This window comes from Temnothorax nylanderi, unplaced genomic scaffold (genome assembly GCF_030848795.1).
Source record: "Temnothorax nylanderi isolate EJ_2023f unplaced genomic scaffold, tnyl_v1.0 TNYL_tig0832_pilon, whole genome shotgun sequence".
In the NCBI taxonomy this organism is placed as follows: domain Eukaryota; kingdom Metazoa; phylum Arthropoda; class Insecta; order Hymenoptera; family Formicidae; genus Temnothorax; species Temnothorax nylanderi.
This window is the reverse complement of record NW_027249894.1, coordinates 20,028-35,731: the sequence shown is the minus strand read 5'-3', so window position 1 is coordinate 35,731 and position 15,704 is coordinate 20,028. Positions and strand designations below refer to the sequence as shown.

The window sequence follows — 15,704 nt, the reverse complement described above, 5'->3', positions numbered from 1 at the left end:
TAGTAATCTATATATATAAAGACAAATGTCCTGACTGACTCATCAACGCCCAGCCCAAACCCCTGAACCTAGAAACATGAAATTCGGGTAGTATTCCTCTCATGTATTGATGTAAGCTCATGACGTAAGCACCCACTAAGAAGAGATTTCTAGAAATTCGACCCCTAACGGGATGAAAAGGGGTAAAACGTGTTTCACGGATACCGTAGCGAAGCACGGGTGTATCAAGCTAGTCTATATTAGAGTCCTATATTAGTAGAGAAACGCAAACTTGTTCCTCCTTCTGATTGGTCGGTTATAGACCAATAGACAGCAGGGCGTACGATCACAAGATGGCGGCGGCGGCAGAGTGGGAATGCCCGCATCAGCCCGCATTATACAAATGACATCAGTGTTGACTAAAGTTTATAAATGCTATATTATTATTTCTTGTGATCAAGGTAAGTAGAAATATCTTTTCTGTGTTGTTAAATAACTGCAGAGGACTTTACTGACATTGTGGGTTGCTTATTTGTGCCCTGCACACATATATGCAGCCTAATTTTTAATTCATCCGTCGGATTCTCATTATAATTCGTTTATTTGATCTATTTCAGATGAGGCACTGTTCAGTTAGTGGCTGTAATGTAAAAGAAAAGCAAGGCCTTATATTGTTTAAATTTCCAAAAGAACCACAAAGGCGTGCAAAATGGATTTCATTAGTGAACCGTCCAAATTGGCAACCTTATACAAATAGCACAGTTTGCGAAGTATGCATCACTATGTGTTTCTACTGCTGTTAATAAATTTTCTGTTAATAAATTAATCGTACCCTTTTTTTAATGTTTAGATGCATTTTGGCTTAGACCAGTGGGAGCAGAGGAGGGTCGATGGTTTAAGAAAGTTGCGATGCTCGGCTATTCCATCATTACTATCTTCAGGAGAAAATTCTTTGTCTGCCTTTAATAATTCTTCTTTTAATGATCATAACTACTGTCACCTGCCCAGTGCTCCACCAGCCATTCCCCATCCTCCGATACTCCTCTCTCAATCACGAAGTATCTTGAAAGATGTTTCTAACATAAATTTGGATAACACTCCTATCCGCCCAGAAACTTTTGTCACCTCTGTCAATTTAATCAAGAAAATATCTACATCGGAAACACAGTTGTCAGCATCCTCACCAGTTGCAGATATCATGAAAGAACAGTCGTCAACATCCTCACCAGTTGCAAATACCACAGAAGAACAGTCGTTAACATCCTCATCAGTTGCAGGTATCACGGAAGAACAGTCATCAACATCCTCACCAGTTACAGATACCACGGAAGAAGAATCTGTGGAAGCTTTGAAGCGGCGATTAGAATTAAAAGAAAAAAAATTAGCCGAACTCCAGACAAAACATTTTTCCATGCAAAAGATGGCAGAGACAGTTTTTAAGAATTACCACAGTATTAAGAGGCAACATAAAAAAATGAAAATAGATCTTAAAAGACTTCAAGATTTCCATCATTGCAGCCATGAATTATTAACCGGCAGATTGCGTCAAGACCAATTAAAGGCTATATGTGCAAAAACTACAAAAGGAAGAAAGTGGAGCACTCCAACTATTACTGACGGACTAATATACAAAATGAAATGGGGCACGCAAGGCTACTCAGATTTCGTCAGAAAGTTTCCAATTTTTCCTTCAGTCAGAAAACTTCAGCAAGCTGTTGAACACATGAAGTTTGAGTCAGGCATTCTGGAAGAAGTATTTGATGTAGTTAAGTGTCAAGTTCCATATATGGCACTTTGTGAGAGGCATTGCATGGTAGCATTAGATGAAATGGCTATTAAGCCCGGTGAAATGTATGACTCTTCCAGTAAAAGGATCATTGGCTTATGTACGTTTCCTAGGCACACTGGCCTGGCAAAGAAAGCATTAATCATTGCATTAGCAGGAATCACCACTCGGTGGAAGTATGCCGTGGCATATTATTTCACAAACAAGATTGATTCCGAATCAAACCAAACAGACTGTAATGTTACAAAAAATGCATTAAAAGACATCATCAGTGAGATTATTGTAAGAGCTGAGAACATTGGCCTGAAAGTTGCCTCTGTGACTTCAGACATGGGGCCTGACAGATTGTCATAGATAGATTATCTTTGTGGAGGGCTTGGAATGTTGGACGCTATGAAAACGGTAAAGTGAGATGCACCATCCCTCACCCAGCACGACCACAAGACAAATTATGCATCATGCCTGATCCTGTGCATTTATTCAAAAACATCCGTTCCATGTTGGAGAGTCAGAAAGTGATTTGTTTACCTCAATCAGTTGTGCATGCTCAAGGCCTCAGCTATCCTATTGTGGAAGTTAAACACTTAGAAGAACTAATGCGTCATGAAAACAAGTTTGAATTTAATATCGCAAACAAATTAAAAGAGTCTAGTCTTCACACGAAAAGTAATCACTTCTCCACAATGAAAGTTTCCACAGCAAGGTCTGTCATTTGTCAAAGAACGGTAATTGGCCTCAAGATCTATGCTAAGTCCACAGGAGATACAAAAATTCTCACTACAGCTTTCTTCATTTCCCTTGTAGATCGTTGGTTTGCTCTTGTCACTAACAGAGGTCAGAAGTTAGCTCTCAGTAAGAAAAATGAAGATGCATACAACAAAGCCATTGAGCATCTTAAATTCACAGCTTATGTATTCCAACATATGAAGATTGGTACAAAAGGTCACTGGAAACCAGTCCAGACAGGACTACTCATGGCAGTTGATTGTCTATTATTGCTGCAGAATTATTTTTTGAATGAAGTTGGTTTCTCTTTTTTATTACTTGGCCGCTTCACCCAGGATTGTCTCGAAAACCTGTTTTCTCTTCTGCGCTTCAGACAGCCTGTTCCTTACGCTCTTCATCTGAAACAAAATTTGAAAATGATTACCTTGTCACAGCTGTGCATCAATACCAAGAAAAACACCAACTACGATAATGATGTTGATGACACTGTAGTTGAAAAAATTGGACACGATTTCCTGGAGTTTTCTAAAGCTGCAGCAATCTCACGACAACAACAAGAAGACTTGAATGCATTCTTCGAAACATGTGCTATTAAAGTCCCACAGGTGACTGATGACCAGATGCACAGCATTGATGAATGGGAGTGGTCAATAATATATGACATAGCTGGATCAGTTGTGCATAGTGTCAAGTGCACAAACATGACAGTCTGCGATAACTGTTTCAAAAGTGTTCTTTGGAAAGGTAAAGGGCATCACCCTTATTCCATTATTGTTCAAATGAGGAGCTACAAAGAGGGGAGCCTTCTGTATGTGTCAAATCCTTGTTTCAAAGCAATCTTGAAGAGTGAAATTACTTTCCGCAACCTGATAGACACACTTACTGAAGCCAAAAATATGAACATTGTGGACTTCTTAGTAAAAGAGCTACAGTATGTCTGGGAAGGAGCAGATGTACCTCTCTGCCATGATATCACTACTAAAATCCTGAAGAGATTTATCACAATGCGACTGAAAATGTATGGATTGAAAACAAGAAAAAAACGTACTGAAATGAACTCTGAACGTGTTTATAACAGTAAGACTGCGGCCAGGTTTGCTATCGTTCGCTGATTCGGTCTCTTACCTGTGCAAAATTTATGACTGTTTATTTCATGATCTCACAATACATACATATTATATATAATATATTTTATATTTTATATATTTATAATATGTACCAATGCTCATATGCAGAGTATATTATTTGTGTTATGCTCTCTGGTAGGGTATTTTTATTTTATTTTTATTTTTACATATTTTAAGACTGATAAACCACTAATGTAAATTTACATAAAATAAAGAATATATTGTGAAAATAATAATTTATTTCAAAATTAGAACAATTATACAATTTTATATATGTATATAGTGATTTGCATTAATATTCGGACATTTAACAAAAAACATTTTTGTATAAATTACATTTACATATGAATTAAATTACTATAACTTCAATAGTTCAATATTTTGTAGGGTATTATTTTGTGCTTCAACTTACTAAAAGAACAACATTTCTTAAATAAATATACGGATTAATTTTTTTCAAGTATTATGATGTCCGAATATTAATGCGAGGCACTGTATTATTACATTATAAATTATAAATATACAATTAGTCCGTTTATAATTACGTTATAGACAGAACAAGCCCAAAACACTAAGACTCTTTACAAACTCCTTTATAGCTCAAAACCTTTAGCAAGCGCTTGCCAACGTATAGCTCCTGCTTTATTAGGTGTATCTCACAAACCATTTTTTCAAAAGTAGCAAAGTCACTGTTATACTCCTCTTGAAGATTTTTTAATTTTTCTTCCACTATTCTGGTCTGGAATTTGAGATACTGTATTTCATCCGCCTTAGACGATGGAGCAGAGATGAGATTTAAATTGGAGCTCTGCAGAAAGATCAAGGTTAAGCAACAGTACTAGGGTCGACGGATATTTGTAATTTATTTGAGATAAAAAAAACTGAATTTACCTCACACATATTCAGAAATGGACCAGCAGGTTCGCTGATATGACAGTGAAATAACTTGCTCTTTCTCCCTGCACAAAAGAAAATTATTGAAAAGCGTAAAACTTGGTAGGAGCCTAACCTCAAACGAGCAACAAGTCTCTCAATATTCGAAAATGTCACGTTCGATGCATTTCATTATTTCATTTCTTACATAAAAATTGATGTAATGTCGATACAGGTATTGAACTGCAACGAAGAATAAATACTTACTTTAGTAAACAGCACTGATTGCGCTGGTTAAAACAGGTTAAAAGTAGAAACACCATGGGCTAGATAGTGACGACTGACGGCAGCAATAAGGTGGGGGTACGATCACAAGATGGCGACGACAGCAAAGTGGGGGTAAAGTTTGCGTCTCTCTACTAATATAGGACTCTAGTCTATTATATAAAAATGAATGTATGTATGTATGTATGTATGTATGTATGTATGTCCTTTATACACTCTTGAACTATTCGACCGAATTTTTACCAAAAGTATATGAAATAGGGGTAGAATTTCCCGGGGAGTGTTATAGAGTGTATAGTTTTTCGTTACCGATTTCCTGGAAACCGGTTTTTTTAATTTTTCTAATTTTTTGAGAAATAATTGACCGAATCTCAAAGAATTATAGATCAAATTTCTACCAAAAGTATATGAAATAGGGGTAGAATTTTCCGGGGAGTGCCACTATGTGTATAGTTTTTTGTTACCGATTTTCTGGAAACCGGTTTTTCCAATTCTTCTAATTTTTCGGGAAATAATTGACCGAATCTCAAAGAATTATAGATTAAACAGGGGTAGAATTTTCCGGGAAGTGCTATAAAGTGTATAATTTTTCGTTACCGATCTTTTTGGAAGCCGGTACCAAAATTTTTTTAATTTTTCGGGAGTTAATTGACCGAATCTTAAAGAATTGTATATGAAGTAGGGGTAGAATTTCCCGGGAAGTGCTATAAAGTGTACTATTTTTGTTATTGATCTTTTTGGAAACCGGTTTTTATAATTTTTTCAATTTTTTGGGAAATAATTGATTGAATTTCAAAGAATTATACATGAAGTAGGGGTAGAGGGAGAGAGAGAGGGAGAGAGAGGGAGAGAGAGAGAGGGAGAGAGGGAGAGAGAGAGAGGGAGAGAGAGAGAGGGAAAGAGAGAGGGAGAGAGAGAGAAGGAGAGAGAGAGAGGGAAAGAGAGAGAGAGGGAGAGAGAGAGGGAGAGAGAGAGAGGGAGAGAGAGAGAGAGAGAGAGAGAGGGAGAGAGAGAGGGAGAGGAGAGAGAGGGAGAGAGAGAGGGAGAGAGAGAGAGAGGGAGAGAGAGAGGGAGAGAGAGAGAGGGAGAGGGAGAGAGAGAGAGAGAGAGAGAGAGAGAGAGAGGGAGAGGGGAGGGGGGGGAGAGAGAGAGAGAGAGAGAGAGAGAGAGAGAGAGAGAGAGAGAGAGAGAGAGAGAGAGAGAGAGAGAGAGAGAGAGAGAGAGAGAGAGAGAGAGAGAGAGAGAGAGAGAGAGAGAGAGAGAGAGAGAGAGAGAGAGAGAGAGAGAGAGAGAGAGAGAGAGAGAGAGAGAGAGAGACTATTTGTGTGTCTTATTACATATGTTCTCCGGGGCGAAGCCCGGGTAATCAGCTAGTAATATATAAAAATCTATGCCTATATATATATATATAGTTTCCAGTGAACTATGGCCGGTATTCATAGTCGGTTCTTGTATTTAAGACCATCTTAAGTACAATCTTAAGATGTCATTAACCAATCACAGAGCCGTATTAGCATCTTAAGATATTACTTAAGACGGTCTTGAAATAAGATCTGATTATGAATACCGGCCTATAAGTATATAATAAAAGTCTGTGACAGAGACTACACCTCACAACCCACACAGCACAGGTAGATCCTGAGAATGTTCTCAGTATATCACAAACGTAGATTGTGTATATCCTGTTGATATTCGAAATACTTCTATGATATTTTGAGAACGTACTGAGGATGTTCTAATGTCTGCCCTAAAAGCTTACTCAGTATATACTGAGAATATTTCTTGGTATATTGTGAGTATATTAAAAAAATATTTTGATCACATTACCAGTATCTACTAGAAAATATTTTGCTTGTTAACAAACCAAACAAATAATTTTGTTGCGTTAATGCAAACAAATTTTTGAATTTTGCTCTCTGTCGACTCTTACCGAAGAAAGTTTAATGCCCTGTAAAGCAGGTATAAACGAAGGCCCCGGATGAGGAGCACACTTCGTAAACAAAAAGGGTTATGTCAGAGGCCCTGCTGGTGAGCACGTCCTGACTGGCGAACTTGAGAACGCTGGAGAAACCCTGCCGAGCTGCCCTAGATATAGGAGTCGATGTTGAATCTTAATTACGCGAAAGAATACTGGCGATGCGCCGCGTAGCGGGCGCGAGCCGAACTCTCCTGCCGCGCGAGCTCGCGCTGCCGCCCGCGTGATAAATTTCGAATATTGTTAAAATATCAGTAAAATAATATACTATTCTGATAAATTTAGCATATCCTGAAAATATTCGAAAAATAGACCGAATATTACTGATAAAAATTTCGAATATTCTTAAAATATCAGTAAAATAATATACTGCAAAATATATTATAGAGATATTATCAGTATATCTTGTACATCTATAGTATATTGAGTATTAATTCAGTATATACAAATGATATAATGTGCTGTGTGGGAAAGCATAGATTAAAAAAGCAAGAGAGAGATAGACAATACTTAATTTTTTAGTACTATGAGAAAGAATTAAAAATAATAAAATTTAATAATTTTTTTGATAATTTTATCATAATAGGGGAGACCGGGGCTATGTGTCCACACTTTACGCTTTTTTCAAGTTTACTAAAAGACTAATAAAGATATTTGGCTAAAATTTTAATGATGTAACCTTTCAACCTTTCTATTAAAAAAAAAACATAATTAAAATCGTTGATCTTTTAACATTTTAAAGAGGCGAATTTTTTAAGTGGACAAGTCAAACGTAGACAGATAGCCCCATATGTGGGGCTATCTGTCCACATAATTAAAAACATATTATTTATATTAATTTCTATACTTATTTATAATATTATTTATTATTAATATATAATATTGAAAAAACTGCCTAGTCGTTGGAGTCAGAGAAGTAGTAGGCACTTTGTGTAGATTTTTTGACAAGTTTCCTACGTAGAGCTGACTTTTCTTTATATACGGTGGCATCAAACTGATTTTGAGTCCGTTGCAAAATCAATGTGATGAGTTTTTTTTGTCCCCTCAATTCTTTAATCTTTTTTTTTATTTGGGGCCTTTACTTTATCCTCGGCAGCGTTTGAAATAGAAAATACTCAATAATTTAAGACAAACTCATATATTTAACTTGACGTGTATTTTTAAAATAAAAATTTGGTGACGATTCTCGAATCGCAGGATCAAGTAGTTGCTCGTAGGTCACTTTTGTACAGTAGCGAGCAAGAGCCCGAACATTTATTCCAAAGTTTAACGCTGTTTTTACAAAAAGATTTTCGCTCAATTTTTGTTCTTTTAATCGCTCTAAATATAATTTAATTGGATATGTCTTATACCTTATCCGTCTTAAGGAAAGTCTTTCTTTTGTAGTTACGCACCATTATCTATTTATAAAAGAACAATTCGTCATTGAAGTGTGGACACATTGCCCCATCAAAAATAGGACAGATAGCCCCGACCACGTTTTTCAGTCTTTAACATGTTGCCAATTTTTAGATAATGCGGAATTAAGATTTGACGCTTCTCACACCTGATAACTATATATTAATTGATAATATTATGAATTATATTTACTTTAATTTGAGTTAAACTACTGTCGCACAGCAAATTTTTCGACCGTCGAAAAATGTGAATAATTGTTTTCGCTTTTCTTTTAACGTATATAGCGTATGCGAGAGGCATCGCAAGAAAACAAACAACATTTAAATATCTTACGTAGGGCATTTTTCAACTACTTGTTACAATGGTAGAGACATCTGTCTCTTAAAGGTCAATTCAGACAAACTTGCATAGGTGCATAAGCATATGCATAAAGAAATGGATTGGTCTATTTCCTTATGCACATGTATATGAAACAATCAATTTCCTTATGCTTATGTTTATGCGTTATGCAAGTTTGTCTGGATAGACCTTAAGGGTCGGCAGGAGTCACGGTGGAGACCTCTGTCGGGTTGGGTTAGCTGTGGTTAGCTGCGAGTTCGTATTTTATTTATTATAAATTTTTAAGAGCAAAAATGCAAAATCGGGCTCTTTAGCGTAGGGGAGACCGGGGCCTAACCGTCAGTTTTTTTTCGGTGCCGATTTTTAACAAGAAAATAAATAATTTTAGTTAAAGGTGGTATACCACTGTAAAGAGTGAACCTTTAGCTACAAAATTTATATAGGAAATTTTTATCTACGTCGCTTTGTTTAACCGGTATAGAGCAAAAACGACAACGGTGGAAAAATTGAAATCTCAAAAATGCCGGGGTTTAACCGTCACACTGCATTTTCAATACATATACGTACATCTAATCCTGAAAAATGATAAGATACATCTTAATAATTGTTTTTTAAGAGAAAAATATAAAAATTTATTTAAAATTTTTATGCGAAACATTATTAAAAAATAGTTACGAGAGTTCCTCTTTCCGCAAAAGTCACTCGCCCGACTTGTTTCACTCCTCGACGTCCGATGACTCTATTCGGTGTCTGAACGGTTGTAATTCCCGTCTCATCCATATTCCATATGCAGTGAGCCTGGAAATGCCCGGAAATGCCTTGGAAATGCACCCGGACTGCTTACTGACGGATTAACCCCAAACACAAGTTTCAGGTTTGATCGCCCACGAAATATTAGACATCAGCGATAATGAAAAAACTACACTGGATTCGTGTTCAGCATGCATTACTCTTTATAATCACGTACCTCGAGATTTGGAGAGCAAATATTATTGCAGATATTACAAAATTTCCACGCGCAGAAAATGTAACTTTCACCTTCCGAAAACACGTTTGCCCTCGTAAAAATCATAACACGGCAGGTAACCTGCCGAAACTCCGTTGGTCACATGAGTACCATAAGCAGCGTTTACAATGTTAATAGCGAGTTCGCACAATATACAGGTTCCGAGATATTTGATTTGACGGTTCAACCCCGGCGACGGTTAGGCCCCGGTCTCCCCTACTGCATTATTATATAAAAAGTATATAAAAAAAAATTCACGAATCTATGTAACTTATTTTATGAGAAATCTTGTTATTACGAATCCGTAATTCGTGATAACAAGATTTCTCATAAAATAAGTTACATAGATTCGTGAATTTTTTTTATATACTCTTTATATAATAATGCAGTACGCTAAAAAGCCCGATTTTGCATTTTTGCTCTTAAAAATTTATAATAAATAAAATACGGAGTTAAAGTGCAGTTTAACGTGCACTTAGTGCATAAAGTGCACTTGAGTGCACCTGAGTTTGCCTGGGTCTCCTGCCGACCCTTAAGGTGGTTCTTGCATTTAGGTCAAATTTAGATAGCCCGGAAAATATGATATTAAATGAAAGGTTAACGTTCCTAGTGTGTCTGAAAAATTTCGAATTTGTTTACCGCTTGGTTCCGGAGATATATGACCGTAAACTTTGCCAATTTTACATGGTGATAATAGGGAAAGTAGAGTCAAATCGCACATTTATGGAATACGTTCATACTTCTCGAATAGATAAACGAATAAAAAACTGTTTAATCGATGCAATAAACATTTCTAAAGATACTGACGCGACACCAAACTGATTGACCGTATATAAATAAAGCTAAACTTTCGACAAACTTTCGGCAACTTTCGACGTTTCGACACGACACGAGAGTCATGGCGGCCGTCTTGAGTGGCTGCTTGGCAACGTCGCACGCGTCAGCTGACGTACAAGACGCGTGTCCTACCATTCTCCCATCGTTGAAAGGAGGTTATAAGGATAACATATCTTTTTCGGCAGTTGTATGAATATATTCACTATCGCGGAATTGTAGAAATTGTGACGTATATTTTTTCTATTTTAGTATATTTTATTCTTTACCGGCGTGATCATATTTATGGTTATATCACCAACTCTAGTCAAATTTGTGACTTTGCTCTGATATTTCTAGTTTATAGCAACGGTTAAATGAGAAAAAACCTTAAGGAATAATTAATTTTAATGTATGCTGATTTTTACATACTAAATCATTCATATTTGTCACTAGTAACAATAGTTGTTTTTGTGACTTCAAAGTACTGCAAGAACCACCTTAAAACTTGAGATAGCAGTACTGTGGACACAGCCCCCGTAGACAGATAGCCCCGGTCTCCCCTAATAGTTGTATAATAATATTAAAAAAATATAATATAAATTGTTTAAAAAAGGAATATTATATAGGCTGCGTTCGGGGAGCGCGCTATTAGCGCTATTTGCTTATTCTATTCTTGTTCTACACTTGATGAGCGATAAAGATAGAATGATGCAATAGCGCTAATAGCGCGCTCCCCGAACACAGCCTCAGCCATATATAGATCTATACATTCCAGCAAATGTAGATTTTGTAATAAATACGTAAAGATAATTTTTCTGTTTATACGATGAAAATTCGAATTGACATAGCATCTTTATGATATTTATATTACTGATTTTTAAGCAGTAATAGAATAAAAATTGTTCTAAATTAAATAAAACTTTAATTAAATGTTTATCCTATCTGAAAAATTAACATTCAATCAGTTTCTGAAATAGACAAATTGACCGTCAATGGATAATCTTTAAAAAACTTTAAATCTGATTAATTTTTATTAAAGTGTTTTTTATTATATTTTCTATTTTATTGTAATTTTCTAATTACAAGATTCTCATAATAACTTGCCTCTCATTTTAGGTTTGTTCTTTATTATCTGCATCTACTTACACCATATTTTAAATAAGACAGCATAAAACATATACATTACGTATAGTACACATTTCAAACTTTTTAAAAATAAGAAAAAGGTCGAACAGTATAATCTCCAGGTACCAGTATAATCTTCAGGTGTATGCCTTGCGACGACATAACGATCCTGGTCACTACGACGAAGTCCATGATGTTCCAGATGTTGCACAGATATAATAGGAGCCGCGGTGGAGGACGAAGCCGAGGGCGAGGATCTTGAGGCTTGCCTCGACGCAGTAGATCCCGAGGAAGTAGATCTCCGTGGCCTCGAGACTCTGTGCGAGTACTTATGGTCTTGTCCTTGTTCAGCAGGTGAGCAGGACGGCGTACTCGAAGGGCGGCCACTCGATGATGAAGCGCGTATGCTTCCGTATGCAATTATCCTCCGAAAGGATGAACAACGATGTGGTGACCGTGCCGCCTCCCCCACCGCCACCCGCCCCGCAACCCTGATCTCGGCCTGGCGCCATGTCCGTCATGTCCACCAGATTATCAGGTACCTCCCCTCCGAAGCTAGTCACCGAGACCACTCCTCAATCCGGTCAACCTTGACCTTCTCCCGTAACCCGTAATACTGACTTGCGTATCCAGAGTCCCTTTGTGCTTTCTTCTTCTTCTTTTTTGATTAATGGCACCCCCCTTCTTGTCAGTAGACGATACGGCCAATCGGGCCAATATCTTGTTGAAAATGAGTGTCAATGAGGCTTGTGTTAGGGTGCGGTCACATGGACTGATATTTTCCGCGTAACGCGTATCGCGTAACCAATCAGAAACGCGAATATGCATAACCGAAAATGCGAAACGCTTCTAATTGGTTACGCGGTTACGCGTTATGCGGAAAATACATATAGGCATTTGCAGATATAACCTACAATTTATATTTATAGGCATAAAGGATATCGTTTGTATAGGACGGCATTGCGAATACAGAAGCCTCGCGTCGTTTCGTATCTTCTGCTTTTCATTCGACGCCGACGACCATATGGCGCGTGATTCGCTGCAAATGAATATCGCTTTAAACAAACGTTTTCCTCTAGCTCGAGGCAAATTTACGGAAATGCGAATAAACGTGACTTATTATATAGTCTCATTTTCTTTACAAAATTATTTTCCAAATTCAAACACGTGTCTTCGATCGTCTGACTCATCGTTCAAACTGGGTTTAAACGTGACGCTCGTGCGCCTTCTCGGCGTCCATATTATCCATAAACGCGGGATGAGCAACGCATGGTAAACAAAGCTTCGTGCTACACAGTGCTACAGCACGAAAATATGCTGCTCTATAATTCTAGCGCGAATTTCTTGCCGCGCTCGCGCCCGTCGTAAACACGATATCGAATTTCGACGATGAACAACCGGTTTTTTTTTATGCTCGCGCAGTATCACCGGAAGCGTATACTTCGGTTCGTTTGCCGCCAAACTACCCTGCGTGAGTGCGTGCTGCGATGAAGTTGTTTATTCGTCGGCTCGCGAACCTACGATCGTAGCGTAGATATCACGCTGCACGCGCTTTATAAGTTGTGTACCACTGACGTGCCACGAAATCGTCTCCGCGCGTTCATTGGGACTGGTTGGGACGCTCAAACCTCTCGAAATTCGTGGGATATATCATGGCCAAGGTTCAGCTGGCGAACGTCGCCGTTCTGGACAATCCCTCGCCGTTCCTGAATCCGTTCCAGTTCGAGGTCACGTTCGAGTGCATCGAGGAATTGAAGGAAGGTGCGAATCACGATTTTGTGAATACGATGGTTCGCGCGGAGGACGCCGTTCCTCTATCCGTTACTCTAACCTCGAACGCGCGCACGACCGTTCTTTAGGTTAATTTTTACAATTGCCATGATGCCCACAGCCGCCAATGATACGAAACTGTATCACGAGTGTTACACAATCCGCTTGATCGTAAAACGTAGAATTTATTTACGATGAAAAGGGTGACGTGTGCTCTAATGTGATGAGTTTTTGTCGATCAAGCTTCCTTGCAACGTAGTTGTTTCAATTCTCTTGTGTACATGTTCTGTAACATACCCAGACAGCCAAGTCTGTCGCAAGCAGATCCTGCAAAGTATCTGCTATAAAGTTTGTCGGTAGAAAGACTAGATTTGATGTTGGTTCTGATATATCACATGATGTCGACAGAACACCAATAGAAGTATAATAAAACTGACATAATCAGATAAGTAGATTGGTGGCCAAAGAAATCAAGTAGATTCTGCTGGAACCGTTCAGGCTCTGTGCGATTTCCACTGCCAATCTGCTGTCTGATTATGTTAGCAGACTCTGCTAGCAGAACATAAGTAAGCTGAATATGGACGCAATTGATGTCTGTTGACATGTCTTATCAAATCTATTACCAATCTGTCGACAGATTGTTATCATTTTGCTTACTAGGATTACATATGATATATATTCTATATGTATGTATATGCTGAAGAAACATATCAGTATATATGTTACACTGATATTCTTTTAGATTTGGAATGGAAGATGATATATGTGGGTAGCGCAGAGTCAGAGGAATTTGATCAAGTCCTAGATACCATTTACGTCGGTCCAATCCCTGAAGGAAGACATATGTTTGTATTTCAGGTAAAATATCTTGAATCAGCAGATATAAATATATCGCAATTTATGTAATTTTTATGATGGTAATGATGTTGGCATTATCTGATTATTTTCTTTCTTTCCGTTGTTAGGCTGATCCACCTGATGTGAGTAGGATCCCAGTCAACGATGCTTTAGGCGTAACCGTCGTGTTGCTGACTTGTTCGTACAGGGGTCACGAATTTGTTCGCGTGGGTTACTTTATAAATAACGAATACACGGATCCAGAACTCCGGGAGAATCCACCGCCGCAGCCGCAATTCGATAAAGTTCAAAGGAATATACTAGGCGATAAACCGCGTGTCACTAGATTTAAAATAAATTGGGACGACTGTCCAACTGGATCAGCGAACAGTCTTCCCGAGGGCATGGATGCGCCGGCGTTAGAAGATACATCGCAAGATGCGCCTACGTCCACATTAGGCTTCACAGAGAATACGCAAAACGGTGGAATGGAAGTGATGTGAAAACTGATTTACTGCTAATAAGGAAATAACTTGGTGAACTTGCGTTATACAACAATTTAAATGATAAAATGTAGTACCTGGCGAGAAGAAAAAATACACCCTCGGTATATATACATATATATATTTAGATAATTAAAAAAAATCACGCAAATAACCTTCCATATAATTATTGATGTTTTTCTTCGATAAGATCTAAGAAGTTTGTACATTTTGAAAAAGAACTGTTGATAATGTGATAACCTACACCTTACATCTGAATAAAAAAGAATGAACGTTTGGATTAATTGTCCGCGGGATAGTTACTTTCAGGTTTCTCTCTCAATCGAATAGTGGTACTTGATCGCAACTTACAATCTCTAAGATTAATTTCTGTAAAAAGAAAAACCTTACAAATAATAACAAACAGCAATCGTGGCGCCAATTCTGCACAAATAGATTAAATATAACAATTAATTATAAGCCATCTTGCTATGATGCGAGTTTTAAACACACTATTATGCAATTATTATTTCAAAGTTACAATGTTTAAGTAGCTTATAATGTGAAGCTTGAGCCTAAAAAATATGTTTGATGTTTTAAGTATTATACCATTATTGCTTATTATAACGTCACGTTGCATTAGATCGTAAGACAGTTTCCATTTTTAGTAGTGTATATATACGTACGTACATACTAAGATAAAAAATACATATTATGTTTTTTACTTGAAAAAAAATTTGTTTCCTTATTCTGTCTCTCTGTCTCTCTCCCTTTCTCTTTACAATGTTTTCTTGTCGATAGTTTAATCTACAATTATTTATTACATGCGACAAAAATTTGTGCTACTTATTGTAAATTTTATTTTTTCCACATGATAAAAGTGTGCATATTTAAAAGATTTAACGACCGATCTTTCGATTAATCTGAAATCTGTCTTAAGGCATTGTTAGCTCAGATATATGTAGTTACGACAAACGACTAAAAAATAACGTTTAAGAAAACGCAATTAACTCCGTTTAGCATAATACGAAGGAAAGATTTGATAATGCATTTAGCATTTTTACTAGGAACGCAATTGTGAATTTTTCTAATAAATTTTAATCTTTTTACTTTTTGTACATATCAAGTACAACTTTTGCATTATTTGCAAAAGAATCGCTTAACATATTCCTCCTTAATG

The 15,704-nt window shown here is 37.2% G+C and overlaps 1 protein-coding gene and 1 long non-coding RNA gene across 2 annotated transcripts; one reads left to right on the top strand and one right to left on the bottom strand.

Moving 5' to 3' along the window:
* Window positions 1–3,837: 3,837 nt before the first annotated feature.
* Window positions 3,838–4,867, bottom strand: LOC139785573 (uncharacterized). The gene is made up of 3 exons (XR_011721998.1): window positions 4,759–4,867; window positions 4,510–4,577; window positions 3,838–4,426 (listed from the first exon to the last, which is right to left on the bottom strand). It is a non-coding gene; the product is annotated as an uncharacterized lncRNA (long non-coding RNA).
* A 7,812-nt stretch (window positions 4,868–12,679) lies between these two features.
* Asf1 (histone chaperone asf1) lies at window positions 12,680–14,829 on the top strand. The gene is made up of 3 exons (XM_071724739.1): window positions 12,680–13,196; window positions 13,948–14,063; window positions 14,171–14,829. Exons 1-3 carry the CDS (start codon window positions 13,088–13,090, stop codon window positions 14,543–14,545), a joined length of 600 nt encoding a protein of 199 aa, XP_071580840.1. The 5' UTR covers window positions 12,680–13,087; the 3' UTR covers window positions 14,546–14,829.
* Window positions 14,830–15,704: the final 875 nt, after the last annotated feature.

What these genes read in the sequence shown, in the direction of transcription:
- Asf1 (XM_071724739.1), top strand. Translation starts at nt 13,088, where the DNA reads ATGGCCAAGGTTCAGCTGGCGAACGTCGCCGTTCTGGACAATCCCTCG. An exon ending in CATCGAGGAATTGAAGGAAG is followed by an intron (nt 13,197 to 13,947) that starts GTGCGAATCACG and finishes ATATTCTTTTAG; the next exon opens with ATTTGGAATGGAAGATGATA. An exon ending in GACATATGTTTGTATTTCAG is followed by an intron (nt 14,064 to 14,170) that starts GTAAAATATCTT and finishes TTCCGTTGTTAG; the next exon opens with GCTGATCCACCTGATGTGAG.